At 45.3% G+C, this 27,868-nt stretch overlaps 1 protein-coding gene and 1 pseudogene across 2 annotated transcripts; one reads left to right on the top strand and one right to left on the bottom strand.

The window, feature by feature from the left end:
• Positions 1-105: 105 nt before the first annotated feature.
• LOC101175971 (E3 ubiquitin-protein ligase HERC2-like) lies at positions 106-23,157 on the top strand. 2 transcript variants are annotated; one of them, XM_030805345.1, is made up of 6 exons: positions 106-219; positions 1,153-1,255; positions 11,434-11,568; positions 12,020-12,129; positions 13,670-13,848; positions 22,926-23,157. In XM_030805345.1, the coding sequence occupies exons 2-6, from the start codon at positions 1,234-1,236 to the stop codon at positions 22,966-22,968; spliced, it is 489 nt and encodes a 162-aa protein (XP_030661205.1). In that variant the 5' UTR covers positions 106-219; positions 1,153-1,233; the 3' UTR covers positions 22,969-23,157. The 2 variants fall into 2 exon arrangements, with proteins under 2 accessions (XP_030661205.1, XP_030661204.1); XM_030805344.1 differs by lacking the exons at positions 106-219; positions 1,153-1,255 and adding an exon at positions 11,166-11,284.
• On the bottom strand, positions 18,240-23,338 carry LOC100594254 (annotated as a pseudogene).
• Between the last annotated feature and the right edge of the window lie 4,530 nt (positions 23,339-27,868).

Below are 27,868 nucleotides of genomic sequence, written 5' to 3'. Positions count from 1 at the left end.
GAAGGGCTCCCTCTTCCCCAGTGGCTGCGCCTGCGGAGCCGCCTTGCGATTGGCCCAAAGCGGGGGACGGGGCGGTAGTCCCGCGTCGGCCCGCCCTTCGGGCAACCGGAGACGCCGGGATCGCTGGCGCTGGCTGAGCCACAGGCTGCTGGGAGGCCGTGTCCGCCGGCCGGCGGGGCGGGGCGAGGCGAGGCGAGGCAGCCGGGCCCTACATGTCAGGTCCTGGCCTGGGGCACCGGGGAGGCCGGCGGCGGAGGCGGTGCGGGTGCGGGTGCGGGGTTGGCGTGCGGCCGAGCGTGGGAGGCGGGCGTGGGCGCCGCGGCCGCACCGGGGCTTGCGCGGACCGCCAGCGGCGTAGCCTTGGGCCTCTCTCCCTCTTTAAGTGGTGGTGGCTGTGGGTTTTTCTGCAGGCGATCCTTTCGAGTAATTTATTCAACGCACGCGCGCCCTGCTGTGGGGTAAAGCGGCAGTTTCATGCTGCTGTCATTTGTAGTTAAAACGATGGGCTTCCTGGCCGGGTGCGGTGACTCAGCCTGTAATCCCAGCAGTTTGGGAGGCCGAGACGGGCGGATCAGGAGGTCAGGAGATCGAGATCATCCTGGCTAACACGGTGAAACCCCGTCTCTACTAAAAATAGAAAAAAAAATTAGCCGGACGTGGTGGCGAGCCCCGGTACTCCCAGCTACTCGGAGAGGCTGAGGCAGGAGAATGGCGTGAACCCGGGAGGCGGAGCTTGCAATGAGCCGAGATCGCGCCACTGCACTCCAGCCTGGGCGACAGAGCGAGACTCTGTCTCAAACAAAACGAACAAAAAAATGAGCTTCTGTCGTGTGTGTGTGTGTACCTTTTGGATTTGAAGGCAGGGGGATGACATTGTGATTTGGCTTCCTGTGACCGTCCATTCTCAAGGTCTCGCCAGCGTGGTGCAGAAACCCGGCACACCCTGCCTACCTTGGAAAAAGGCTTTCCCTTCCCCACCTCCCTCTCCCTCCATCTCTTCCCTCTTTCCCTCTCTCCACTTTACTCCCGTCCCCCAGCTCTTCTCTCCCATCTTTCTGTTCTCTGTCTTTTTTTTCTGCATTAAACCTTTCGGGAGTGTCTTTGTAAACTATTAAAAAGCGTTAGATCTTCAACATGTATGTTTACTTGCAGGCCTGAGACCTGGGAGGAAGCTGGAGAAAAGATGCCCTCTGAATCTTTCTGTTTGGCTGCCCAGGCTCGCCTTGACTCCAAATGGTTGAAAACAGATATACAGGTGGGGTTTGGCATGTGTTTTTGTTGGTGTGTTTCTGCTCCCATGTTTAAATTTCTCGTGTAAGGCTTTTTTTAGGGTATGTAAGGGGAAGTCAGTTGTATCTTGCTGAGTTAGAGGAGCAGGTTTATTTCCTGTAACTTAAAATGTAACAGTCTTTATGGCTGTTTTTGTAGATTGTGCACGGCTGCCTTTTAATTAGTTTCTTGCAAGTGCACGAAACTTGAGATTTATTTTATTTTATTTTATTTTTATTTTTTATTTTTGAGACGGAGTCTCGCTCTGTCACCCAGGCTGGAGTGCAGTGGCGCGATCTCGGCTCACTGCAAGCTCCGCCTCCCGGGTTCACGCCATTCTCCTGCCTCAGCCTCTCCGAGTAGCTGGGGCTAGAGGCACCCGCCACCACGCCCGGCTAATTTTTTTGTATTTTTAGTAGAGATAGGGTTTCACCATGGTCTCGATCTCCTGACCTCGTGATCTGCCTGCCTCGGCCTCCCAAAGTGCTGGGATTACAAGCGTGAGCCACTGCGCCTGGCCGAAACTTGAGATTTATTAATAGGCAAAACTTTTTTTCCTATTATTACTGGTTAAGAAATCTGCCACACTCCTAACCATATCATGGTGACTGTTGTTACTGATAGTTTTTGAGCTGTTTAGTTAACTGTGGAGGGAAAATTGGAGAAGTAAGTTGCAGTAATTATGGTCTATAGAAATTCACTCTTTTTATGAGGTTTTGTGTTTGTTTCTGGAGAGACAAGAGTTAGTTCAGTTGAGCTGTTTGTTTTGTATTTGTACCAATACAAGGACTAAGGACAATTGTGTTAAAACTGAGGTCATAATGTTGGGATCTTAAGGGCTGAAGGTTCCAAATACATGGTGTATATTGAATTCTCTCTGACTTGAAATTTTCCCTTTCTGGACATCCGGATGCTGAGGCTAAGAGTGTCCATATGACAGTGCCTTCCATGACAGGAGTCAGCAACCCTTTTTTTTTTTTTTTTTTTTTTTTTTGTGCACGTATCAGTAATTCATTCTGTATATTTTGAAAAGTTTTAATCTCTTCTTCCTAGCCCTCCAGTATTTGTTAATAAATTAAAACGTTTCCCAAAGTATTTTTTGTGAAACGATAATTCTAAAAAATGTTCTAAGAAAAACTAAGTACATGGAAAAACCCAAAGTATATATTTTATTTATTATATTTCATGAATTTTTTTTTTGTTTTTTTTCCTCTCGAGAGGGAGTCTTGCTCTGTCGCTCAGGCTGGAGTGCAGTGGCATGATCTTGGCTCACTGCAACGTCCGCCTTCTGGGTTCAAGCAGTTCTCTGCCTTAGCCTCCTGAGTAGGTAGGATTACAGGCGCCCTCCACCACTGCCAGCTAATTTTTGTATTTTTAGTAGAGACGGAGTTTTACCATATTGGCCAGGCTGGTCTTGAACTCCTGACCTCATGATCCACCCACCACGGCCTCCCAAAGTGCTGGGATTACAGGTGTGAGCCACTGTGCCCAGATCCCATTTGATGAATTTTTTTGTCCTTTGTTCTTTTAAAAATCATGGTTGGAAAGCAGAGCATAATTGTTCTTTATGTAGATCCCAACTGATTGGGGTTGTTAGGGAGATGTTTTGGCGTTCAGTAAATGTTTTTATTTTCCATTATTTTTTTTTTTTTTTTTTTTTTTTTTTATTATACTTTAGGGTTTTAGGGTACATGTGCACAATGTGCAGGTTTGTTACATATGTATCCATGTGCCATGTTGATTTCCTGCACCCATTAACTCGTCATTTAGCATTAGGTGTATCTCCTAATGCTGTCCCTCCCCCTCCCCCACCCCACAACAGTCCCCGGAGTGTGATGTTCCCCTTCCTGTGTCCATGAGTTCTCATTGTTCAATTCCCACCTATGAGTGAGAACATGCGGTGTTTGGTTTTTTGTCCTTGCGATAGTTTACTGAGAATGATGTTTTCCAGTTTCATCCATGTCCCTACAAAGGACACGAACTCATCATTTTTTATGGCTGCATAGTATTCCATGGTGTATATGTGCCACATTTTCTTAATCCAGTCTATCGTTGTTGGACATTTGGGTTGGTTCCAACTCTTTGCTATTGTGAATAGTGCCGCAATAAACATACGTGTGCATGTGTCTTTATAGCAGCATGATTTATAGTCCTTTGGGTATATACCCAGTAATGGGATGGCTGGGTCAAATGGTATTTCTAGTTCGAGATCCCTGAGGAATCGCCACACTGACTTCCACAATGGTTGAACTAGTTTACAATCCCACCAACAGTGTAAAAGTGTTCCTATTTCTCCACATCCTCTCCAGCACCTGTTGTTTCCTGATTTTTTAATGATGGCCATTCTAACTGGTGTGAGATGGTATCTCACTGTGGTTTTGATTTGCATTTCTCTGATGGCCAGTGATGATGAGCATTTCTTCATGTGTTTTCTGGCTGCATAAATGTCTTCTTTTGAGAAGTGTCTGTTCATGTCCTCTGCCCACTTTTTGATGGGGTTGTTTGTTTTTTTCTTGAAAATTTGTTTGAGTTCGTTATAGATTCTGGATATTAGCCCTTTGTCAGATGAGTAGGTTGCAAAAATTTTCTCCCATTCTGTAGGTTGCCTGTTAATTCTGATGATAGTTTCTTTTGCTGTGCAGAAGCTCTTTAGTTTAATGAGATCCCATTTGTCGATTTTGGCTTTTGTTGCCATTGCTTTTGGTGTTTTAGACATGAAGTCCTTGCCCACGCCTATGTCCTGAATGGTATTGCCTAGGTTTTCTTGTAGGATTTTAATGGTTTTAGGTCTAACATATAAGTCTTTAATCCATCTTGAATTAATTTTTGTATAAGGTGTAAGGAAGGGATCCAGTTTCAGCTTTCTACATATGGCTAGCCAGTTTTCCCAGCACCATTTATTAAATAGGGAATCCTTTCCCCATTTCTTATTTTTGTCAGGTTTGTCAAAGATCAGATAGTTGTAGCTATGCGGCATCATTTCTGAGGGCTCTGTTCTGTTCCATTGATCTATGTCTCTGTTGTGGTACCAGTACCATGCTGTTTTGGTTACTGTAGCCTTGTAGTATAGTTTAAAGTCAGGTAGCGTGATGCCTCCAGCTTTGTTCTTTTGGCTTAGGATTGACTTGGCGATGCGGGCTCTTTTTTGGTTCCATATGAACTTTAAAGTAGTTTTTTCCAATTCTGTGAAGAAAGTCATTGGTAGCTTGATGGGGATGGCATTGAATCTATAAATTACCTTGGGCAGTATGGCCATTTTCACAATATTGATTCTTCCAACCCATGAGCATGGAATGTTCTTCCATTTGTTTGTATCCTCTTTTATTTCATTGAGCAGTGGTTTGTAGTTCTCCTTGAAGAGGTCCTTCACATCCCTTGTAAGTTGGATTCCTAGGTATTTTATTCTCTTTGAAGCAATTGTGAATGGGAGTTCACTCATGATTTGGCTCTCTGTTTGTCTGTTATTGGTGTACAAGAATGCTTGTGATTTTTGTACATTAATTTTGTATCCTGAGACTTCGCTGAAGTTGCTAATCAGCTTAAGGAGATTTTGGGCTGAGACAATGGGGTTTTCTAGATATACAATCATGTCATCTGCAAACAGGGACAATTTGACTTCCTCTTTTCCTAATTGAATACCTTTTATTTCCTTCTCCTGCCTGATTGCTCTGGCCAGAACTTCCAGCACTATGTTGAACAGGAGCGGTGAGAGAGGGCATCCCTGTCTTGTGCCAGTTTTCAGAGGGAATGCTTCCAGTTTTTGCCCATTCAGTATGATATTGGCTGTGGGTTTGTCGTAGATAGCTCTTATTATTTTGAGATACGTCCCATCAATACCTAATTTATTGAGAGTTTTTAGCATGAAGTGTTGTTGAATTTTGTCAAAGGCCTTTTCTGCATCTATTGAGATAATCATGTGGTTTTTGTCTTTGGTTCTGTTTATATGTTGGATTACATTTATTGATTTGCGTATGTTGAACCAGCCTTGCATCCCAGGGATGAAGCCCACTTGATCATGGTGGATAAGCTTTTTGATGTGCTGCTGGATTCGGTTTGCCAGTATTTTATTGAGGATTTTTGCATCAATGTTCATCAAGGATATTGGTCTGAAATTCTCTTTTTTGGTTATGTCTCTGCCAGGTTTTGGTATCAGGACGATGCTGGCTTCATAAAATGTGTTAGGGAGGATTCCCTCTTTTTCTATCGATTGGAATAGTTTCAGAAGGAATGGTACCAGTTCCTCCTTGTACCTCTGGTAGAATTCGGCTGTGAATCCATCAGGTCCTGGACTCTTTTTGGTTGGTAAGCTATTGATTATTGCCACAATTTCAGAGCCTGTTATTGGTCTATTCAGAGATTCAACTTCTTCCTGGTTATTTTCCATTATTAAGACTATGAATATTTTATTTTATTTTCTGATACAGGGTCTTGCTCTGTTGCCCAGGCTGGAGTGCAGTGGTGTCATCTTGGCTCACTGCAACCTCTGCCTCCCGGGTTCAAGCAGTTCTCCTGCCTCAGCCTCCCAAATAGCTGGCATTACAGGTGCCCGCCACCACTAGCCTCCGCCTTTCAGGTTCAAGCGATCCTCTGCCTCAGCCTCCTGCGTAGCTGGGATTACAGATGCATGCCAGCACGCCTGGCTAATTTTTGAATTTTTAGTAGAGGCCAGGTTTCACCATGTTGGTCAAGCTGGTCTCGAACTCCTGACCTCGTGATCCACCTGCCTCGGCCTCCCAAAGTGCTGGGATTACAGGCGTGAGCCACATTTTTAGTAGAGATGGGGTGTCACTATGTTGGCCAGGCTGCTGTCGAACTCCTGACCTCAAGTGATCCTCCCACATTAGCCTCTCAAAGTGCTGGGATTACAGGCATGAGCCACCACACCTGGCCAGTGGGAGGTCTCGCTTCCCTTCTCTCCAGCATTCTATAAGAAATGTGTTTGGGCAGTATGTGTTCTATTTTCTCTATGTGTACTTTGAACCCTACAGTAGTGAAAGGAAGAGTAGACAACTTTGAAGCTGATGTGGTGTGCTCTTTGAGCTGGTGGTGCTAATTACTCTTGGTTGTTTTCATGGCCTCCAGTGACTTCATCCTGCTTTTGCTGTTGTAAAGTGTTGTAATTTATGCTCCTGAGAATAACACTTGAGGTGTACTTAGGGTTCTTGTCTGCTTCCTGGTGACTGTCGAAGCTTTTCATCTTGAAGAAGAGAGATGAGCAGTGTTGCAGTGTACTGAGTTTAAAATTAAGAATTTTGCATTTTTTTAATGTGTAAAATTTATAGCCAGATGTAGGGTAGGGGTGGCCTACTTTCTCTAAAGGGCCAGGTAGTAAGTACTTTAAGGTCTCAATGGACCCTATGGTCTCTGTCATAGCCATGGGACCTTGCAACTGCAGTGCCAAAGTAGCCACAGACAATAGTACGTCAGCGGGCAGGGGACGTTCATTCTGTAAACTTTATTTATGGACACCAAAAGATGAAGTTCACAGAATGTTTGCAAGTCACAAAATACTGTTTTTCTTTTGATTGTTTTTCAGTCATTAAAAAATATAAAATACGATGGCCGGGCGCGGTGGCTCACACCTGTAATCCCAGCACTTTTGGAGGCCGAGGCAGGCGATCACCTGAGGTCAGGAGTTCGAGATCAGCCAGGCCAACATGGTGAAACCCTTTCTCTACTAAAAACAAAAAATTAGCCGGGCATGGTGATGCACGCCTGTAATCCCAGCTCCTCGGAGGCTGAGGCACGAGAATCACTTGAACTTGGGAGAATCGCTTGAACCTGGGAGGCAGAGGTTGTGGTGAGCCAAGACTCTTGTCTCAAAAGAACAACAAAAGTAAAATACTTTCTCTGCATTCAGACCATACACAAAGAGGCTGTGGGCTGGGTTTGGCCAGTGGGCTGTGGTTAGTGACCACACACACACACACATAGGGCAGAGTCTGGCATCTAGAGCCGGCACCTGTGTTGTCACCTGAGCTGTGTTCTTGGCTGGGTTCTACTCTGTATTCTGTGACCCGAGGTGTCTACCTTGGTAAACTGGAGACAACAAAGCCTGCCTCCTTCAAGGTTGTTTGTAAAGATTTACAAGGGTAATGTATTGTTGTTAGGCCAGATGCTTTGTATAGCACATGTTAGGTTATTTTCACTGTTTTTGTTTTGTTTTGTTTTGTTTTGTTTTTTTGAGACGGAGTCTTGCTCTGTTGCACGTGCTGGAGTCCAGTGGCGAGATGCCAGCTCACTGCAACCTCTGCCTCCCAGGTTCAAGCAATTCTCCTGCCTCAGCCTCTCTAGCTGTTCGGATTACAGGTGGCTGCCACCATGCCAGGCCAATTTTTATATTTTTAGTAGAGATGTGGTTTGACCATGTTGGCCAGCCTGGTCTCAAACTCCTGACCTCAAGTGATCTGCCTGCCTCGGCCTCCCAACGTGGTGGGATTACAGGCATGAGCCACCGCATCTGGCCCATTTTCACATTCCATTAGCTGCTTTTTTCCCCCACTCATTTCCTACCTTTCTGTGTATGATTTCTGAATTAAATGTATTTCATGTCTTAACCTTCTGAATTGTTTGTTCTCTCATTTTCCATGTTGTTCAGGAAAATAAGAGGCTGAGACTTATAAATTTGCATGTAGTTTCTCAGATCGGGATAAATGCTCACCTGTTGCAGAATGGGACTCTGCTCTTGCTTCACCCAGGATGCGTTTCCTAGTTCCTTCCTAGAGTGGGGCCATACCCTACTCCAGCCCTCCAGACCCAGCTCTCTGCTCTGACATGATTCAGCAGACTGTATTCCAGCTGTCCTCCCTGGACCTAGATATTTTTGTGTTTTTTTTTGGTTTTTTTTGGTTTTTTTTTTTTTGAGATGAAGTCTCACTTGGTGGTCCAGGCTGGAGTGCAGTGGCGTGATTTTGGCTCACTGCAACCTCCACCTTCTGGGTTCAAGCCATTCTCCTGCCTCAGCCTCCCAAGTAGCTGGGATTATAGGTGTGTGCCACCAAGCCTGGCTAATTTTTGTATTTTTAGTAGAGACAGGGTTTAACCATGTTGGCCAGGCTGGTCTCGAACTCCTGACCTTGTGATCTGCCTGCCTCAGCCTCCCAAAGTGCTAGGATTACAGGTGTGAGCCACTGCACCCAGCCAACACTTTTTTTTATTAAAAAACTTATATGAAATTTATTTTATTGTGGTATCTAGTTCAGTAAATTTTGACCTTTGTAGATTCACGTAACCCCCATCATCATCAGGATGGAGAAGTTTCATCACCCCGGAAGCTCCCTTGTGCTTCTCCTTTTTATCACATGTTCCCTGGCCTCGTACCCTGGCAACCACTGATCTGTTCTCCATCAGTATAGGGTATTCTTTTTGAGAATGTCATATAAGTGGAACCATATTTTAAGTAACGTTTTGAAACCATCTTCATTTACTCCCAGTTATGTTTGAGATTTATCTGCCGTTCTGTGTATTAATAGTTGTTTTTACTGCTGATTAGTATTTCATCATTTGGATGTACCACATGGTGTTTATCCATTCTGCTTGTGGTTGTTTCCATTTTTCTTTCCCAATTGTGATCCTGCTGTGAGATTTCTGTACAGATTTTATGAATATATTTTCCATTTCCCTAGGTAAAGATCTATCTAGTGGTGTGGAAGTTGGGTCATGTGCTGAACTGTTTTCTGAAGTGGCTGTTTTAGTTTGCATTCCCACTGGCAAACTGTCACGTTTCTGTTGCTCTGTGTCTTTGTTAGCACTTGGTGTTATCAGTGTTTTTTAGCTGACCCATTCTAACAAGTCTAGTGGGATCTCATTGTAGTTTTAATTTACACTTCTGAAGTGGCTAACGATGCTGAATATCATGTTCCTGTTTGCCACTCTTGTATCCTCTGTGAAGTTTCTGTTCAGATCTTTTGCACAGAAAAAGCTGTATCATGGAACCAGTAAAATAACCAAGGAGAGGTTGATTAAAGTTCTGTTTATTTTATTTTATTTTTTTTTTTGAGATGGAGTCTTGCTCTGTCTGTCACCCAGGCTGGAGTGCAGTGGCGCGATCTCGGCTCACTGCAAGCTCCGCCTCCCGGGTTCACGCCATTCTCCTGCCTCAGCCTCTCCGAGTAGCTGGGACTACAGGCGCCCGCCACCACGCCCGGCTAATTTTTTGTATTTTTAGCAGAGACGGGGTTTCACCGTGGTCTCGATCTCCTGACCTCGTGATCTGCCCGCCTCGGCCTCCCAAAGTGCTGGGATTACAAGCGTGAGCCACCGCGCCCGGCCTACTGTTCTGTTTATAACCCTAGAAGATTCCTGCCCCAGGGATATGGGATGGCTGAACATAGGACACCGACACTAGACAGATGAAATAGCAGTTTCTTAGTCACGCATGCTCACAGCCCTGGGGGTGGGGGACACTGCATGCCACACGGGGGCTGCACTTGGGAACAGAGTGAACCACTAGGGGCTGTGGGAGGCACATTTTATAGTAACAGGAGGGTGAGATGACCTTGCTTCCCACGGGAAGATGTGATTGGCTTCTTTGAATAACTCTGGGCCAGCAGGGATGAGCAGGCTGGAGTCGGGTCTCCACGATAAGGAGGTTGTTTGGCTTTGGGATCTTATCCGTGGGAGCAGAGCTCGGGAGAGACTTGTGGTTAGGCCGTTTGAGGCCTTCTTGATTTTACCAACGTCAAGGCAGCACATAATATTTAGCCTTAATTTCAGGCCACACAACACATTCTTCTATATCTACTTTGTGTAGCACTTTTGAAAAGGTTTTGTCCTTAGTGTTTAGCAGTGGATTATGATGTGCCTCGTCATGGCTTCCTTTGGATTTATCTTTTGTGGGCTTTGTGCAGATTCTTCAATCTGCCCAGGTTTATGTCATTTGCTGAACTTAGGAAGTTTTCAGCCATTAGTTCTTTGGATATTTTTTTCAGCATTCACCTTTTCTCTCCTGTTATTAACCTGTGGGGTCTGTGCTAATTCTAGGTAGTTAGTTAGTTTCAGAATTGAATTGCACTGTGGGACACACAGCTGCGTGTCGCAGAGAACTGGAGAATCGTTTGGTGCAAAAGTCCATGCGTTTGGTGTCAGAAATGTTGTAAACAGAGGAACTGTTTCCTTCGAGATTTTTAGATACTCATTATTTGTAATCTGGATGGGATATCATGTCTTTCGCCCATTGAGATACATTTTTCTAATTATGTTGTTTAGACATTCAGTCACAGCCCTCTATGATGGAACGTGCTCACACTTCAAGGTTAAGGTTAGTTCTCTCTTCTCTTCGCTTACTATGTAAGGAGTTTTATGACAGTTGTTTTTGACTGAAACTTGACATTGTCAGTGGCCTAAAGTCATTTTTCTCAGCTTTTCCTTTGTGTCCCAGTGCTCTTGAATTATGCTATCAGTGACAGTGCCCCTGCATAGCAGTGCTTCCCAGTTGGCAGTGGAGTAGGACCTTGTAAAGAGTTAAAAGATTTTTGAATCATACTCCTGTTCTACACCCTCCCTTTTGCCATGGGTACACAAACACTGGGACTCACTGGATAAAAGCAACTGGTGTGAAATTGAAGTAGGTAACTATCAAAGACAAGTTTCTGAGTTGTGAAATTTGCTAGGAAGTTAATGAAATACCATTTTGGAAGACATTCTTTAAATAATTTGATAAATTGGTCTTTTTTTTTTTTTTTTTTCTTTCAGACGGAGTCTCGCTCTGTCACCCAGGCTGGAGTGCAGTGGCGTGATCTCAGCTCACTGCAAGCTCTGCCTCCCGGGTTCACGCCATTGTCCTGCCTCAGCCTCCCGAGTAGCTGGGACTACAGGTGTCCACCATCATACCTGGCCAATTTTTTGTATTTTTAGTAGAGACGGGGTTTCACCGTGTTAGCCAGGATGGTCTCGATCTTCTGACTTCGTGATCCACCCCACTTGGCTTCCCAAAGTGCTGGGATTACAGGCATGAGCCACCACTCCCGGCTGATATATTGGTTTGTTTATGAAAATTATACTGGATCTGTTACAGGTATGATTGATATATTTTATTTTTAAGTTGTCAAACATACAGTTAATGGTGTGTGTTGTAACTTTTCAGGGAGGGACATTTGCAGAGACTGACTAATGTTATGGCATTCTGAAAAGCGGCTACAGATTAAAACATTTTTAATTCTGCAGATGATAGTGTGGAACCAAGTGGAACAAAGAAAGAAGGTCTGAATGACAAAGGGAAAAAAGATGAAGAAGAAACTCTTGCACCTGTATATAGGGCCAAGTCAATTCCGGACAGCTGGGTATGGGACAAGCAACCAGGTAATCTTTGATCAGAGATAGAAATTAGTGTCGACATTTTGCCTCCAGACACTCAGGTGGTTTTAGCAATTGGTTCTCTAATTCTGTAGGATAATGTTGATACTGGTATAGTCTTACATGTCATTGAAAGTGGAAGAGATAGCTTCATATTCTTCTACTCATGTTTTGGATAATGAGATAAATTACTTTATGCTTCACACAGTTGGAGTCTGTCATCTACTGTAATATAGTATCTGAATGAATAATTTAAATAAAGTATATTTCTGTAAGCTAATTGTATACTTTAAAAATCTGTGAATAAATTTGAATAGCGAGTCTCAGAAACTTGATTCTGAATATTAAAAATAGAGCCTTCCTTGGGAGGGAGCGTGTAGTAAACGTGTTAGTGTGATTGTAAGCATGCTGTCTTTCTGGAGGTCGCTTTGTTCCTGCATCCACTGCTTCATTTCAGGGATATTCACGGAACGCCAAGCACCAAAGGGCCAGAAGCATCCCCCTGCAGGACCAGCACTTGGCCCTGGCCATCCTGCTGGAGCTGGCTGTGCAGAGAGGCACGCTGAGGTGAGGGCTGGTGCAGACCGGGAACACTTTGGGGAAGCGCCTCTGTATCGAATACCTGTTGCATTGTGTGCATTTCACTGAATCGTGTGACTGCAGCACATGTGGTGATCTGTACAGAGAACTAGGTCCCAGAGCTCGCCCACTCTTTATCTTTTCTTCACTTCCTTTTTTATGCTCAATTTTCTAGCCTGGGAACTGTTCTTTTTTTTTTTCTTTCTTTCACTTTTCCTCATTTAATTATTTTTATTCCATGAATTTAAGATCCTAGATCTTTCACGTAAACGTGCTCTTTGAGCTTCTTAACTGGTCTTTCCTATCAGCAGAAGGCGATGTCTTGTGCTAAAATCTCGGTGTTAATTCAGTGATTTAATTACCATGGCTTTACTTTAGTTTCCTTTCAAATCTCAAGTATTTGTTCACTTCCACCTAGTTGTTTGCTTTTAGTTTTGTTTAACCATGACAAAAAAAAAAAAGTTAATCTGGTTTCACTAGGAATAAATATCTTTTCTCCTTTAGCCAAATGTTGTCTGCCATTCTGTTGTTGCTTCAGCTGTGGGACAGCGGGGCACAGGATACTGAGAATGAGCATTGCGCCCACGGCACCAGCGCCCCACTTTTGCCCTTGCTGCAAAGGCTCCAGAGCATCGTTTGCAGTTCATTCTCCTATTGAAGGACGTTTATTTGCTTTTGGTTTTTGTTTTCTTTTTTTTTTTTTTTTTTTTGAGAAAGGGACTTGCTCTGTCACCCAGGCTGGATGCAGTGACCTGATGTTGGCTCACTGCAGCCTTGTCCTCATAGGCTCCAGTGATCCTCCCACCTCAGCCTTCTGTGTTGCAGGGACCACAGCCATGTCACGATGCCTGGCTAGTTTTTTTATTTTTTTGTAGAGACAAGGTTTCACTGTGTTGCACAAGCTGGTCTCGAACTCCTGGGCTCAAGTGATCCCCCCATCCTGGCCTCCCAAAGTGTTGGGATTACAAGCGTGAGCCACAGCACCCAGGCTTTCTGGTTTTTGGCTGTGTAAAGCTGCCACGATTGTGCTGTGTACAACTACTTTAGTGAACATATGTTCTTCCTTTGGGTAAACACTTGGAGTGGGATTTGTTAGGTCCTGGGGTCAGTGTGTGTTCATAGTTTCCCCAAGTGGCTTTGCCATTTACATTTGAACCAGTGTGTGTGAGAATTCCAGCTTCTTCTTGTCCTTACAAAGCAGCTGGATGCTGCGTGTGTGGGGCAGATCACATTGGGTTTTGTGAGAGCCAGTAGCAGGGTTAAGGATTTTAGGGACTTCACAGAAGGAGGCTGGAAAGCATCAGCAGAGGCAGCCTGGACCTTGGATCTGTACAAAGAAGACACCGTTTGAATCTGCACAACTGAGTTGAGGTTTCCAACAGGGCAGGTGAGGGCCTGTGGGTAGGTGTGTGCGTTAGCACACAGAGGCTGGGATAGCTTGGCATTGGGGTCAGGGCTCAGCCAGCCTGTGTGCCTTCACACCTGCTAATGAGATCACTTGTAAACAATTTCTGTTTATGAATTACAGGATATTGAAGCCAAAAAAGAAGCACAGAAGGAAAATGAACTTGATGAACAGGAAGCAAATGCCTCAACATTTCATAGAAGCAGGACTCCATTGGATAAAGACCTTATTAATACAGGGATCTGTGAGTCTTCTGGCAAACAGTGTTTGCCTCTCGTTCAGCTCATACAACAGCTTCGTAGGTAAATCGTAGTAGCTGTATTGTACTGTATTTTATTTATTTACTTTTTTTTTTTTGAGATAGAGTTTCGCTCTTGTTGCCCAGGCTGGAGTGCAATGGCACGATCTCGGTTCACCAGAACTTCCGCCTCCCAGGTTCAAGTGATTCTCCTACCTCAGCTGGGATTACAGGCGTGTGCCACTATGCCCGGCTAATTTTGTAGTTTTAGTAGAGGCGGGGTTTCTTTATCTTGGTCAGCTGGTCTTGAACTCCTGACCTCAGGTGATCCACCTGCCTCAGCCTCCCAAGTTGTTGGGATTACAGGCATGAGCCACCACTCCCAGCCTATTTATTTACTTACTAATTTTTTTGTTGTTGTTGTTGAGACAGAGACTCGCTCTATTGCCCAGGCTGGAGTGCAGTGTCACGACCTTGGCTCACTGCAACCACCACCTCCTGGGTTCAAGCAATTCTCATGCCTCAGCCTCCCAAGTAGCTGGGACTACAGGCATCTGCAACCACACCTGGCTGATTTTTGTGTTTTTAGTAGAGATGGGGTTTCACCATATTTGTCAGGCTGGTCTGAAACTCCTGACCTCAGGTGATCCACCTGCCTTGGCCTCTGAAAGTGTTGGGATTACAGGCGTGAGCCACTGTACCTGGCCTGTATTGTATTTTAATGGGTGATTATTGGTTTTCTTATTAAGACAGTGAAATCTAGCACAAGGATCTCAAAAATTTGTTTGGTGATTGAAGGAATGTTCTGAAAATTACCTAATGTAGATTTTAGGATAAAGAGCAGGCCCTTTTCAATATAGGTGAGAGGAGAAGTTGGAGGGTATGATGATACTCAAAAGTTTTTCACAGAAGAGAAATCGGGGTGTGCAGTAAACATGTAAAAAGATTCTTAGTAATAAGCAGGTGGATGCAAGTGAAAATCATCATAGGAAGGTTATTTTTAAAACTGGTTCTATCATTGCCTCACTTTACATATTACAGAGTTATACATACTACTTTGTAAGGTAACTTTTCTTTTCAAAACTAAGTCAGTGTGAAAGAATGGTGAGCATTGTTTTGGAAGGCCAGACTAGGAGGAGATTGGAAGAAGAAGTCACACTCAGCCTGTGAACAGAAGCTAACCTTGGCAGAAGCCAAAATGGTCACTCAAGAGGGGCGAAAAAGCAAGGTGATTTGTGGAAGAGATTTATTAGAAAATGAAACACATTTGTACCTGTATTTAATAAAAATCTGCTTTTTGTAAACTTGGGCTCCTGGTTTTAGTTTCTACATACAGAGAAAGCAAAGCACTGGCAGGTTGGATCAGGCAGCCAAGCACAGAGCAGGGAGCCCTGGGCAGTGGCCGCATCTCTCAGCTGGCCTGTTCATGGGACAGTGGTGGGTATGTGGCGTGGGGTGGGCCTGCGGCGTGGGGTGGGCCTGCTGTCCACAGCCAGAAAAACGAACTTAGTGGACACACAGTGAAATTTTGAAACAGGAAGTTTTAGAGCTAGTTTCTATCATAGATTTTAGTAAATGCTATTTTGAAAAACATTTTTCCGATGCTTGTTTTGTTTTTCTAATCTGATAATGCATGTTTCACACATTCTGGTCTTTAACCAATGGAAATTAAGGAACTAAACTTCATATAGTTTGTGTTAATGGAAAGAGCTTGGAATGTGTTCTCAGAAAATTTCAGTTGCAGCCGGGCGCGGTGGCTCAGGCTTGTAATTCCAGCACTTTGGGAGGCCGAGGCGGGCGGATCACGAGGTCAGGAGATCGAGACCACGGTGAAACCCCGTCTCTACTAAAAATACAAAAAATTAGCCGGGCGTGGTGGCGGGCGCCTGTAGTCCCAGCTACTCGGAGAGGCTGAGGCAGGAGAATGGCGTGAACCCGGGAGGCGGAGCTTGCAGTGAGCCGAGATCGCGCCACTGCACTCCAGCCTGGGCGATAGAGCGAGACTCCGTCTCAAAAAAAAAAAAACAAAAGAAAATTTCAGTTGCAACAGCTTGTTCGCATAGGTGAACTTACAACACAGTAACTATAGGAGTAAGAATAAAAGCTGTGTTTACTTTCACAGAGTTAATTAAGAATAAACAAGAAAATGGATGTTAACAACTTTGTAATTAAAATGTAAAGTTGTATGCAAAGTTTTAAAGTGAGCATTTTCCAGAGGTGCTTTTCTAAGTTCTTGAATGCCCCTCCCTTTTCTGAGGCTGCGTCGTGGGGCTGTTGGTGTCTTTGGCAGGGGGTGAGTGCAGGATTCCTGTTGTGGGTCCTTTGTTCTCATGAGGGTAGTGCCCATTTTCCCCGTCTCCTGCTTGCTCAGACTGTTCCCGTACGCAGAGAGACTGGCCTGTCTGACCTGCAGCTGTGCTGTTTGAGCCGCAGCTGCGTAGCCTGCACTGGCCAGTCTGGCTACACTCACACAGTTTGCTGATCCGCACTTGAAGTGTGTCCGTCATAGCTGAGACACTGAATATTTTATGTTTAATTTTTATTAAAATGCAGATTTAAAAACTTGATTCCGTTATTAGGAAGCATTTAAGTATGTTTAGAATCACTTGGCCCTGTGAGTCTACTTCGTCAACTGTATTTTATGAGTCTAAGTGCAGATCAGATATTTTCAATGCAAATTTCGCTTTCCAAATTGAAATGTGCTACATATGTAAGCTACCCTGATGGTTTTTGAGGCCTTGTTATAACCTATATAAAATATCTCAACAATTTTTCTTATATTGATTTCATGTTGAAATGGTAGTATTTTCAATCTGTTGGGATAAGTATGATACATTATTAAAAATATTTTTATTTCTTGAGATGGAGTCTCGCTCTGTTCCCAGGCTGGAGTGCAGTGGCACAATCTTGGCTGGACAGCACCATTTCCCGCCTCGGCAGGGCAGTCTCCTTACAGGGAAGTTAATGAGGCACTAAAGAAGGCTCGGGGACAGGGAAGGCTTCTGTTGGGAAGAGGCTCCTAGGCCCAGTTCTGCCTGTGACTTGCTGGGGGTCCTTGAGAAAGTTGCTTCTCTTTGGTCTCAGTTTCCTCAGCTGAGAAATGGGGGGTTGGGCCAAATGGTCTAAGGTTCTGGGAACCTCTAAGTCAGAGCCCGTAGCTGGTGGTCAAGATGAGGGAGAAGCCCTCAGGGTCAGCCGAATGCCTGAGAGGCAAGACGGGCCCAAAGGTGAGCAACCTGAGCACATCAGGTGGGCTCAGTGCTGGCGCATGAGCCCCACAGACTGCAGAGCAGCCCTGGACTCGGGAGCCCACTCGCACCAGCCCGGTGGGACTTCAAATATGTGGGGTCCAGCCTCTCCTACTGTTGTAGGGCTGGGGGCTGGGAGCTGCAGATTCTGACCCCACAGCTGCCTTAGGATAGGCTGGGGCAAGACACAGCCCTCTCTATGAAATGAGCAGTCCGTCCAAACAGATACGCTAAAGAAGGGCTGTGGGAGAGACCCAGCGCCGCTGCACTAGAGCCTGGGCAACAGAGTGAGACACCATCTCAAAAAAGAAAAAAAATGAAGGTTTTCAACTTTCACTAAAGGCAGAGTAGCTTGTTATAGATTAGCCTCCCCACCAGAACAGTTAGAGAAACTGGACAAAAATGTGCCCCCCACCACCAAATACAATTGTTGGAAGGTAATTGGAGACCTCAGCCAGGACTTGAGTGACCAGGCCTAGGAGGTGATCCTGACAGTCTGTAGTGCTTTTCCCACATTTGGTGATTGGTCAACAGTAGAGGGCTAAGAGGCTAAGAAACTGAGTATGAAGCAATAGTTAAGAGGCTGGAGAGCCTAGCTGAATGTTTGGCACTCTCACAGGGCTGAAATGACCTAATGAGAATTTGGGTCCCAGTAAAGAGATGAGACCTTGGTGGGGACCCTGGAAGGGCCACCCCTAGGAGTCCAAATGAATAAAACATAGACCAGCTGTCACAAAACCTAAAACCTGCTTTGAACCAGCTTAGTCCCAAACTAGATGAAGGTGATCTGCTTGAATGCCAATTGTGTGCCATAAAGTCAAAGTCAATACTCTCTGGAGGCAGATAAAGTTTACTAGGCATACCATAAGACAAGACAACACAAGACAAAAGGAGAAAGAGCAAGAAAAAAAAAACAATAGAAACATACATAGATCTTAGAGTCCTCAGGTAGAAATTTTTTTTTTTTTTTTTTTTTTGAGGTGGAATCTCACTCTGTCTCCCAGACTGGAGTGCAGTGGTGTGATGTCGGCTCACTGCAACCTCAGCCTCCCGCCTAGCTGCGATTACAGGCGTGCGCAACCATGCATGGCTAACTTTTGTATTTTTAGTAGAGACGGGGTTTCATCATGTTGGCCAGGCTGGTCTTGAACTCCTGACCTCAGGTGATCCACCCGCCTAGGCCTCCAAAAGTGCTGCAATTACAGGTGTGGGCCACCGTGCCCGGCCAGTATTTTGCCACAATTTAAAATAAATTTTCTTTTTTTTTCTTTTTTTCAAGTTTGTTCTCAGACTATATTCACAAAGTTACATGGCAGCTTACCCTTCTGTAGGCCTTGTTGACAGTGCCGGCTTTTAGATATTAATGATCTTCATCTTTTTCTTATCTCCTCGGTAGAAGAATGGGATGCAGGAGGTGCTGCCTAAGACTGGGCACTCGTGGGCATTCTTCGTTCCAGGAAGCAGCTGCATGATCTGCTGTGCAGTGCAGTTGTCATGGGGAGAACTGTCCCCGGCCCCTCGTGCAGGCTCCACGCTGCCAGGGTGGCTGGTCCATCCTCTCCTCCTTCTCCCGCATCTTCTCCTCCTGCCCCCGCGTCTTCTCCTCCTCCTCGCACATCTTCTCCTTCTCCCACAGCGTGTCCTCCTTCAATCGCAGCCTCTCGTCCTGCTCCCGCATCTGTTCGTCCTGCTCCCGCATCTGTTCCTGCAGCTCGCGCATCTGTTCCTCCAGTTCGCGCATCTGCTCCTCCTGCTCTCGCATCTGCTCCTCCTCCTCTCGCATCTGCTCCTCCAGCTCGCGCAGCTCCTTCTCCTGCTTCCTCAGCTTCTCCTCCTGTCTCCACATCTTCTCCTGCTCCCGCATCTTCTCCTCCTCCCGCATCTGCTTCTCCTGCTGCCGCAGCCTCTCCTCCTGTCTCCACATCTTCTTCTCCCGCTCCCACATCTTCTCTTCCTGCTCCTGCATCTTCTCTTCCTGCTCCCGCATCTGTTCCTCCTGCTCCCGCAGCTCCTTCTCCTGTTCCCGCAGCCTCTGCTCCTGTCTCCACATCTCCTCCTGCTGTCTCATCTTCTCCTCCTGCTCCCGCAGCGTATCCTGCTGTCTCCACATCTTCTCCTTCTGCTTCCTTATCTTCTCCTGATCCTGAAGCTTCTCCTCCTGCCTCCACATCTTCTCCTCCTGCAAAGTGTTGGTTTGAACCCCAAAAGGAAACAGACTCATGGGCTAGCTATATAAATGTAATCTATAAAATAACGGTTTTCATCTATGATTCTTTAAAAAGAAATTTTAAACCCTAACCCTGAGGTTCTGATTTCCCAGGCAGGGCCCCAATTTGTAGATTTTTAGCACACTCTGGAGGAGTCTATGTCGGGACCAGAACAAGGACCCAAATTTTCCAGCTCTTGGCTGGAGCCTCCCCGTACCCTGCATGATGCCTAGACCATGCTCCCAGCTGGAGGCGGCTCCCACAACCCCCGGGGCTGCAGTCTCTCACCTGTGGCAGCAGGATTTTGTCCGTCTACAGCTTCCTTTTTAGCTGCTTGATGTGAAGCTAGATCTCAGACTTTTCAGATTCTACGAGTCAAAGTTTTTCTTGTAGTTCGGCATTTTTCTCCTGCAGCTCCTCATCGGTTATGCTATGGCCAGAGGCAGTAGAGAAAGGAATGAACGAAGAACAGAAAGGACCGCTTTGGTGATTGACCCTCTCCCCTTGCCCCACAACTACAGAACCGTGGCATTGGAAGGGACCCCAAGAATTAAAAGTCCCAGGTGGCAGGTCAGAGAGAACACATGAGTTGCCTGAGGCTACCCCATGAGTCAGTGGCACACCCGGCACTGGAGCTTCCCTGCGCACACATGCAAACCTGTATGACCCCCTCACCATGTCACCTGTACCCCCCACTTCCTAGGACACCACCCCCACTAAGAGCCCCCAGACCTCCCATCACACCCTCCCCCATCCTACGTGTATCCTGTACAGCTCCAGACTCAAGGCGTCCCTCTCCTTTGTTAACTCCTCGATGTACTGCAAATAGAGAAAAGTTAAGTCAGGATACAGCAGGCAGAGGAGCAGCTGGCCGACCAGTAACAACAGCTACAGTGACTACTCCACAGTAACACTTGCTCACTCTCAATCACACCTGACATGTTCTCAAGGCATTTCCAAGCCCATGGTCTCATTTGTTTTTCTTTATTTCCTTTTTTCTTTTATTTTGAGATGGAGTTTCACTCTTGTTGCCCACGCTGGAGTGCAATGGCGCAATCTCGCCCCACCGCAACCTCCGCCTCCCAGGTTCAAGCAGTTCTCCTGCCTCAGCCTCCTAAGTAGCTGAGATTACAGGCATGTGCCACTGCATCCGGCTCTCACTTGCTTTTCAAAGAACTCAGTAAGGGTAGAAGGGACAGGGAAAGAGACTGAATTGATAGCTGGCTAACAGGGTCCCAGAGAGATCAGATAATATTGCTATTGCTATTACTGTTATTACTACCACTGTTGTGACCTTTATTGAGTGCTTCACCAGGCACTATGCTAACAATCCTATTTAATCCTCACAACCACCATAGGAGAGAGTTACCAGTATCACCTGTATTGTGTAGTTGAAAAACACGAGGTATTAAAGGTTAAGTGCTTGCCTAAGATCACTTAGAGCTGGGATTTCAACACCCAGGTACATCTGATTCTCTTTTTTTTTTTTTTGAGACGGAGTCTCGCTCTGTCGCCCAGGCTGGAGTGCAGTGGTGCAATCTCAGCTCACTGCAAGCTCCGCCTCCCGGGTTCACGCCATTCTCCTGCCTCAGCCTCTCCGAGTAGCTGGGACTACAGGCGCCCGCCACCACGCCCGGCTAAATTTTTTGTATTTTTAGTAGAGACGGGGTTTCACCGTGGTCTCGATCTCCTGACCTCGTGATCTGCCTGCCTCAGCCTCCCAAAGTGCTGGGATTACAAGCGTGAGCCACCGTGCCCAGCCATATCTGATTCTCTAAGCCCATTCTTTCGCTGGGGGTAGGGGCACAGATAAGGAGGAGGAAATTAATCCTTTGTTGACTTTTTGAAAGAACGATACATTGGCATAGTCCAAACCTCAGAAGGTACAGGAGAGAAATATCTCCCCCCAGTACTGTTCCTCTCTCCTGAGTTTTTTATGAATCCTTACAAACATGTTTTATGTATATTACCATAGTATGTACACACACACACACACACGTATGTGTGTTCCCTCTCTCTACACAAATGGTAACATACTAAAGATACTCTTCTGTACCTTCATGGTACAAATACCCTAACCCCTGCCTAGGATTTGACCAAGGCCACAGCCAAGTATGGGCAGGGCGGGCACTTGGCCTCGGAGCTCTGTGTCCAGTGCTCGCTCCCCACAGTGCCCCGCAACTCACCCACAGGAGCTGACTCAGCCCTAACCTGCCTCTAACAACCACACACAAAAGCAGCAAGAAATGGCCCATGCTGTCTTCTGGGCAGGACACTGCATCCTGCAGGAGGGACCTTTAGGCTCATTCCTCCATCTGCGAAGCTGGGCTCCCAGGGGACCGGGCAGGTGGTTGGACTCACCCTGTCCGCATGCTTGTGCTGTGTGGACACAGCAGAGAGAGCCCGCTGTAACTCTCCTGCAAAGTTCCAGGAATGATGCAGGCAGCCTGCCAGATCCTTGGACTCTCCTAGAATGAGAGAGGTTGAGATGCGGCCCAAAGGCCTGTGAAAGTGCCAGGTTGAAGGATGATGAGGTGCCCAGATTCCCACCTTCAAATTTCCTGGTAGCATCCTGGCTGTAATAGAGTGCTATCTCCAGTTCAGTTTTCTGACACATAAGGATTTGTATGGTATGAACCTGGGCCTTTGGGAGAAAAGACAAGCAAATGCTGAAAGAGAAGCAAAGAAAGCTTCTCCAGAGGACAGGAGGGAACTTCACCCCCTCCACTCACCTCTAGCTGCCTCCTTAGGGCTTGCTGATGTTGGTGGCTTGCCTTCTTTTCCTATAGGAAGAGGAAGACAGAGCTCTTACTAGGGGGAGGCAGAGAAGGCACAGCAAGAGACATGTCCCCAGAATGGCACCACTGCCCCAGGACAGGCCCACCCATGGGACCAGGTTATCAGGGACCCTGTGGGGATGGGGTGGAATCTGGGAGGTGAGCCTTCTTCCCCAGGCTGGGAGTGGGCGAGACGAGACTGGGGCCTCTACATCTGAGTGCCCCCCAAACCCAGCAGTCATTTCGTGAGCAAAGAAACCATGTTACTTCTTCCAGCTGAGCTGGGTTCTGTTGTTTCTGTGGGGAGAGTCAAAGGAAGGTGACTGAGGGTGGCCCCCTTGACTCTATTCCCCAGGCCAGGAAGCAGTAGGCAGGGGTCAGGAATGGATTTTAAGGGCAAAGTTCTTAGACCCAATGGGAACACAAACTGGTCAACTCTCCGTAACTCAAAGAAAAAGGATTTGGGTCTTTGTTGGTTTTTGCCCACAGCCACAGAACTGAAAGTCTGAAACTAGATTCTCTGGAAAAGACAGTAACAGAAACCTTTAGACATGGAGTGTGAGCAAAGCCCACCCTTCTACTAGCTTGTGATTTAGAAAGATGTGTTCATTCAACAAGCATTGAGCAAGCACATAGGGGCCAGGGATGGTTCTTCACAGCTGGGATATAGGACGGAAAAGGCAGACAGGAGCCCTTGGCCCTAAGGTTTCCATTCTAGTGAATCTTTAAATCACAGACTCTCAGAGCAAACAGAATCCTCTGATACTCTACCTCCTCAGGAAACGGAAGCCCAAAGAGGAGAGGAGTTTACAGCAAGCCCTGGACTAGGGATTAACACAAAAACAACAATAACAAATCTGATTTAAACTTCACACATGTAAGTAAAACATTACCACCCCTATTTTACAGATGTGAAAAGAGGGGTCCAAGGAGCTCAAGAAATTTGCCCTAAGCCATGTCCCTCGCAGATGGAGAGAGAGGTAGGATTCAAACCCGGAATTCTTAACCAGTACCCGGCAGTTCTTCCTTCCACAATCTTAACAGTTACCCTTGACCTCCCCTTGTGCCCCCTGTCCTCAGGAGACCGGCCATCCTCAGGTGAACGGCAACCACCGGAAGTGGTTGTCTCAGGGTTAGTGCCATTATTTATTTTCTTCCGTTTGTTGTCAGTTGCTCCAGTGCCAACATCAGCGCTGTTCCACTGATGATAGTCTGTGAACTGTGGAAAAGAGGAGCAGTGATACTCATGAGAACTACAAGCTCCTACGGTCACTTTACAGTTTACACAAAATACTCTCATAGACCATCTGATTTAATGCCACTGACAACTGTATGACATGTTGTCACAATCACTTAGTGACCGAGAAAGGCTGAAAGAAAGGCAATCATGGAACTGAAACTCAGTCTTCTGACTCCGAGCTCTGGGGTTTTACCACAAATCAGCAGCTGCCAGGGACCAAAACCAGAGGCAGAGGTAGAATAGTAAAAAGTAGGCAGGAAGGTGTACACTGTGTGGTTTGCAGTCATACATCCTCTTAGAGTCATGTATCCTCAGGGCAGAAGGCAGCCTTTCTGTTAAAACTGGGAATTAAACAGAAAGAAGACAACTCAAGCTTCATTTCAGAGAGAGAAGTCTGGTACACTCTTAGAAATCTATGTGACTATCATCCCTAAGAACATTAATGTTTTGTCTCTCCCAAGAGAAGCAAAGGAAACTGATGCTTCAGAAAGATGCCCCATATGTATCCTGTGGCACTCAAAGTACCCCAGGTTGAGATGAGATGAGGAAGATTCAACTTGTCAAGTCCAGTTTCCCAAGATCTCTTCCACAGAAGATGAGCAAATCTCACTTCAAAGATCACTGACTGATGGGCACTCTGGTCCCAGAACCACGGAGAATTCAAATATGAGGTGGAGAACTTAGAAAAAACTGTTAGTCTCTCTGGAGAGTAGAAGCCTGGGAGAAAACCAAACCAAACCCATTTTCTCATCAGTGCTATGCCCAAGTTGCCTGTTTGAGATTGGCGCAGGGTTCACAGGGTTGGGACCCAGGTACTTGGAGACATGAGCCCAAAGAGCCCAGGGAGGTCAGGCTTGGGGCAGTGGTAGGTGAGGGCCGAGTATGGAGCGGGGAGCCCCACGAGTCACCGGCTCAAAGTCACCCTGGGGTGACCAGTGATTTGATTTTTCCTTTTTGGAAAAAGTTTGTCTTATTCTCCTACATTATTGTTAAGGATTTTTTTTTTTTTTTAACTAGAGACATGTCTAATATCTTTAAAAATACAAAGCTTTTGAGGTGGGTGTGGTGGCTCATGCCTGTAATCCCAGCACATTGGTAGGCTGAGATGGGTGTATCACCTGAGATCAGGAGTTCGAGACCAAAATTTTAGTATTTTAGTGTGTTATTTTAGTATTTATTTTAGTATTTAATACATCATTTAGAGCTACATGTAGCCACAGAAAGAATAAATCTGATTCAGTGGCTTAAAGAAATATAGATTTCATTTTTATCACTTAAAACGTGCAGAGGAAGGCAGTCCGGGGTTCTTTTCAGTTTCCTGATACTTCCTTAGCCATGTTTTTATTCCTGTGTTTACAGTGTGGCTGCTGTTTTTCCAGGCCTTAGACTGCCTTCCAAGGAGGGAAAGAGGAAAGGTCAAAAGGCTGAGTCTGTCTGTTTTTAGCTGAAAAACATAGATTTCTCAAAAGTTGTAAGATTATACTGCAATTCAATTTTCATCTTTGTTTTTTTTTTGAAACACAGTCTTGCTCTGTTGAGTGCATCACTGTCACAATATCCACCTCCATGGTTCAAGCGATTCTCCTGCCTCAGCCTCCCTAATAGTTGGGAATACAGGCGCATGACACCACACCCGGCTCATTTTTTTTGTATTTTTAGTAGAGATGGGATTTCACCATGTTGGCCAGGCTGGTTTTGAACTCCAGACCTGTGATCCACCCGCCTCTGCCTCCCAAAATGCTGGGATTAGAGGCGTGAGCCACCACGCCTGGCCTGCAATTTTCATCTTTTGGCTGCAAATAAGTTATGTCACTATTCTCAGTTGGGGGAGTGTTTAACTCGCATGTTGCTTCCTCTCTGTTAGACAGGTTTTAAGATTTATGAATAGGTACTGAATTTTATCAATTGCTTTTTTCTTTCTTGATTAAGCAATGCTTTTTCTTATCTTTTTATGTTGATAAGGTAAGTTAACAGTGATTGGCTTTTGAATGTTTAACATTGCATTTCTGGAATTAAATCAACTTTGTTGTGATACATGATTAATACCATATTATATGTGATTGAGATGGGCTTGCTCATAGTTCATTTGGTAATGTTGTACTTACGTTCACAAGAGAAAGTGGAGTCTAAGTTTTTTTTCTGGTGATGTCTTGGTGGTTGTTGTTTTTTATTGTTGTTGTTTTGTTTTGTTTTGTTTGCCATGGAGTCTCGCTCTGTTGTCCAGGCTGGAATGCAGTGGCATAATCTCGGCTCATTGCAAGCTCCGCCTTCTGGGTTCACGCCATTCTCCTGCTTCAGCCTCCCGAGTAGCTGGGACTGCAGGCGCCCAACACCACACCTGGCTAGTTTATTGTATTTTTTAGTAGACACGGGGTTTCACCGTGTTAGCCAGGATGGTCTCGATCTCCTGACCTCATGATCCACCTGCCTCGGCCTCCCAAAGTGCTGGGATTACAGGCATGAGCCACTGCGCCCAGAGTTGTGAGGTTTTAATATGAAATATTAAAGCTATGCTGGTTAGACAATTTGGAAAATGTTTCTTCTCCTATTTCTGACAGAGTTTATGTAAGATGTGTGCTATTTCTTCCTTAAGCATTTGGAAAGAATTCACTTATTAAGCCATGTGAGATTGTAGTTTTCTTTATAAGGTGTTTAATTACAGGTTCAATTACATATATATGAATATTCATTTTGGTAACCTGTGTTTGCTGAATCAATTTGTTCATTTTATCTAAAATTTCAAAGTTGTTCTATTACTCATTTATCTTTTTAATACTTATAAAGTCTGCAGTTAGAGTTTGTGCCTTTTGTCTGTTTTGTTAATCAATCTTGCTGGGGGTCATCAATTTTATTAGTGTTTCAAAAAAGCAAACTTTTATTTTATTCATCCCTTTACCATACCAAAAATGTTTTGCTTAATTTCCAAACCTATAGTTCCACTGTGATTAAATATTTGTATAACCAAAACTCTTTGGAATTTGTGTCTTCTCAATGATTGAAAATATGATTAATTTTGATAAATAGTGCTTCTGCACTTGAAAAGCGTATGTATTCTGCATGTTGAATGTAGTGTACCACATATCTCAATTAGGTCCCGTGTGTTAAATGCATCCTTTAAAGATTCTATTTCCTTACTGATGTTTGTCTGTTTACTTTTCAGTGGCTGAGACACAGATATTAAAGTTTCCCACAATGATCGTCAACTTATTTCTTTTTTTCGTTTGTTAAGCTTGTTCTGTGTGTTTTAAGGTTAAGTTACCAGGCATAAACAAATTTAGAATTCCTTTTTCTCCCTGCTGGTTGCACCCTTTTATCTTTAGGAAATACCCTCTTTATCTCTCACATAGCTCTTTCCTTAGAGTCTTTTTTTTTAATATGTAAAAGAAAACAGGCCGGGCGCGGTGGCTCACGCTTGTAATCCCAGCACTTTGGGAGGCCGAGGCGGGCGGATCACGAGGTCAGGAGATCGAGACCACGGTGAAACCCCGTCTCTACTAAAAAATACAAAAAATTAGCCGGGCGCGGTGGTGGGCGCCTGTAGTCCCAGCTACTCGGAGAGGCTGAGGCAGGAGAATGGCGTGAACCCGGGAGGCGGAGCTTGCAGTGAGCCGAGATTGCCCCACTGCACTCCAGCCTGGGTGACAGAGTGAGACTCTGTCTCAAAAAAAAAAAAAAAGAAAAGAAAGTCTTGGAACCCCCAAACCTGTTAGGCTAAGGGAGACGTAAGTTCGGGAGCTGAGTTGTGCAACACTGCCATTCTTTCTCCCCTAAGAGATAGCTGCCATTTCACAACCCTGTGTGATGGCATTAGACATAAGCCAGGTCCCCACTACCACAAAAGGCCACGTACCTTTCCATGTGGTCCCCCTCACAAATCGCTCACAGGGACATTCCTTGCTGGCCCCTAATCTTTCAGGATCCATGTCCCCCTATAAAAGAAGCATATGCCAGTTGTAACCGTGGCTCTGCAACCCCAGTTTAACAGGTAAAACTGAGTTCTATTCAATCTGACACTGACAATGTTGATTAGAGGCTTATCTTCCCAGGTACAGAACAGGAACACGATGAGATCAATCCCTCTTCCTGCTATCCTGAGATGGCTGCATAATTGACTCTTTCCTCCCTCTTTTCAGATGTTTACCTTATCTTATGTAAAATGAAGATTTCCTGAGCACTAATTAGAGCTTCCTAAGGATATAACCACCCCTTCACTGCCTGCTCCCCCTCCCTTTCTTCTCTCCTGCAGGCCTCTCCCCTTAGGTACTGAGTTCCCAAAACCCTCTTTGGAAAGCACAGGTCACAGGCGTTTCTCTGGCTTGTGTTTTTTCTGGGGGTATCAACAAATTTTGGCTCAACAAAGCTCTGTTGATGCAGGCACTTGCCTCAGTCGGCCACTCATTTTTTGGTGAACAGATATAAATAGAGTTACCCCAGTTTTTATTTACTTGGTCTTTGCTTTGTCAGTTCTTTGACTGTCAATTTTTCTTTTCTAAAAATAAATTTTCTTGTGTATATTTAAGGCTTACAACATGATGTTCAGGGTTATATATATATTCTAAAAAGATTCCTATACAGAAAGAAATTAACACACCAATCATTTCACATAGTTCCC

This window comes from Nomascus leucogenys, chromosome 24 (assembly GCF_006542625.1).
Source record: "Nomascus leucogenys isolate Asia chromosome 24, Asia_NLE_v1, whole genome shotgun sequence".
Taxonomy (NCBI): Eukaryota; Metazoa; Chordata; class Mammalia; order Primates; family Hylobatidae; genus Nomascus; species Nomascus leucogenys.
The sequence above is the reverse complement of the archived record's forward strand: the minus strand, read 5'-3'. Positions and strand labels throughout refer to the sequence as shown.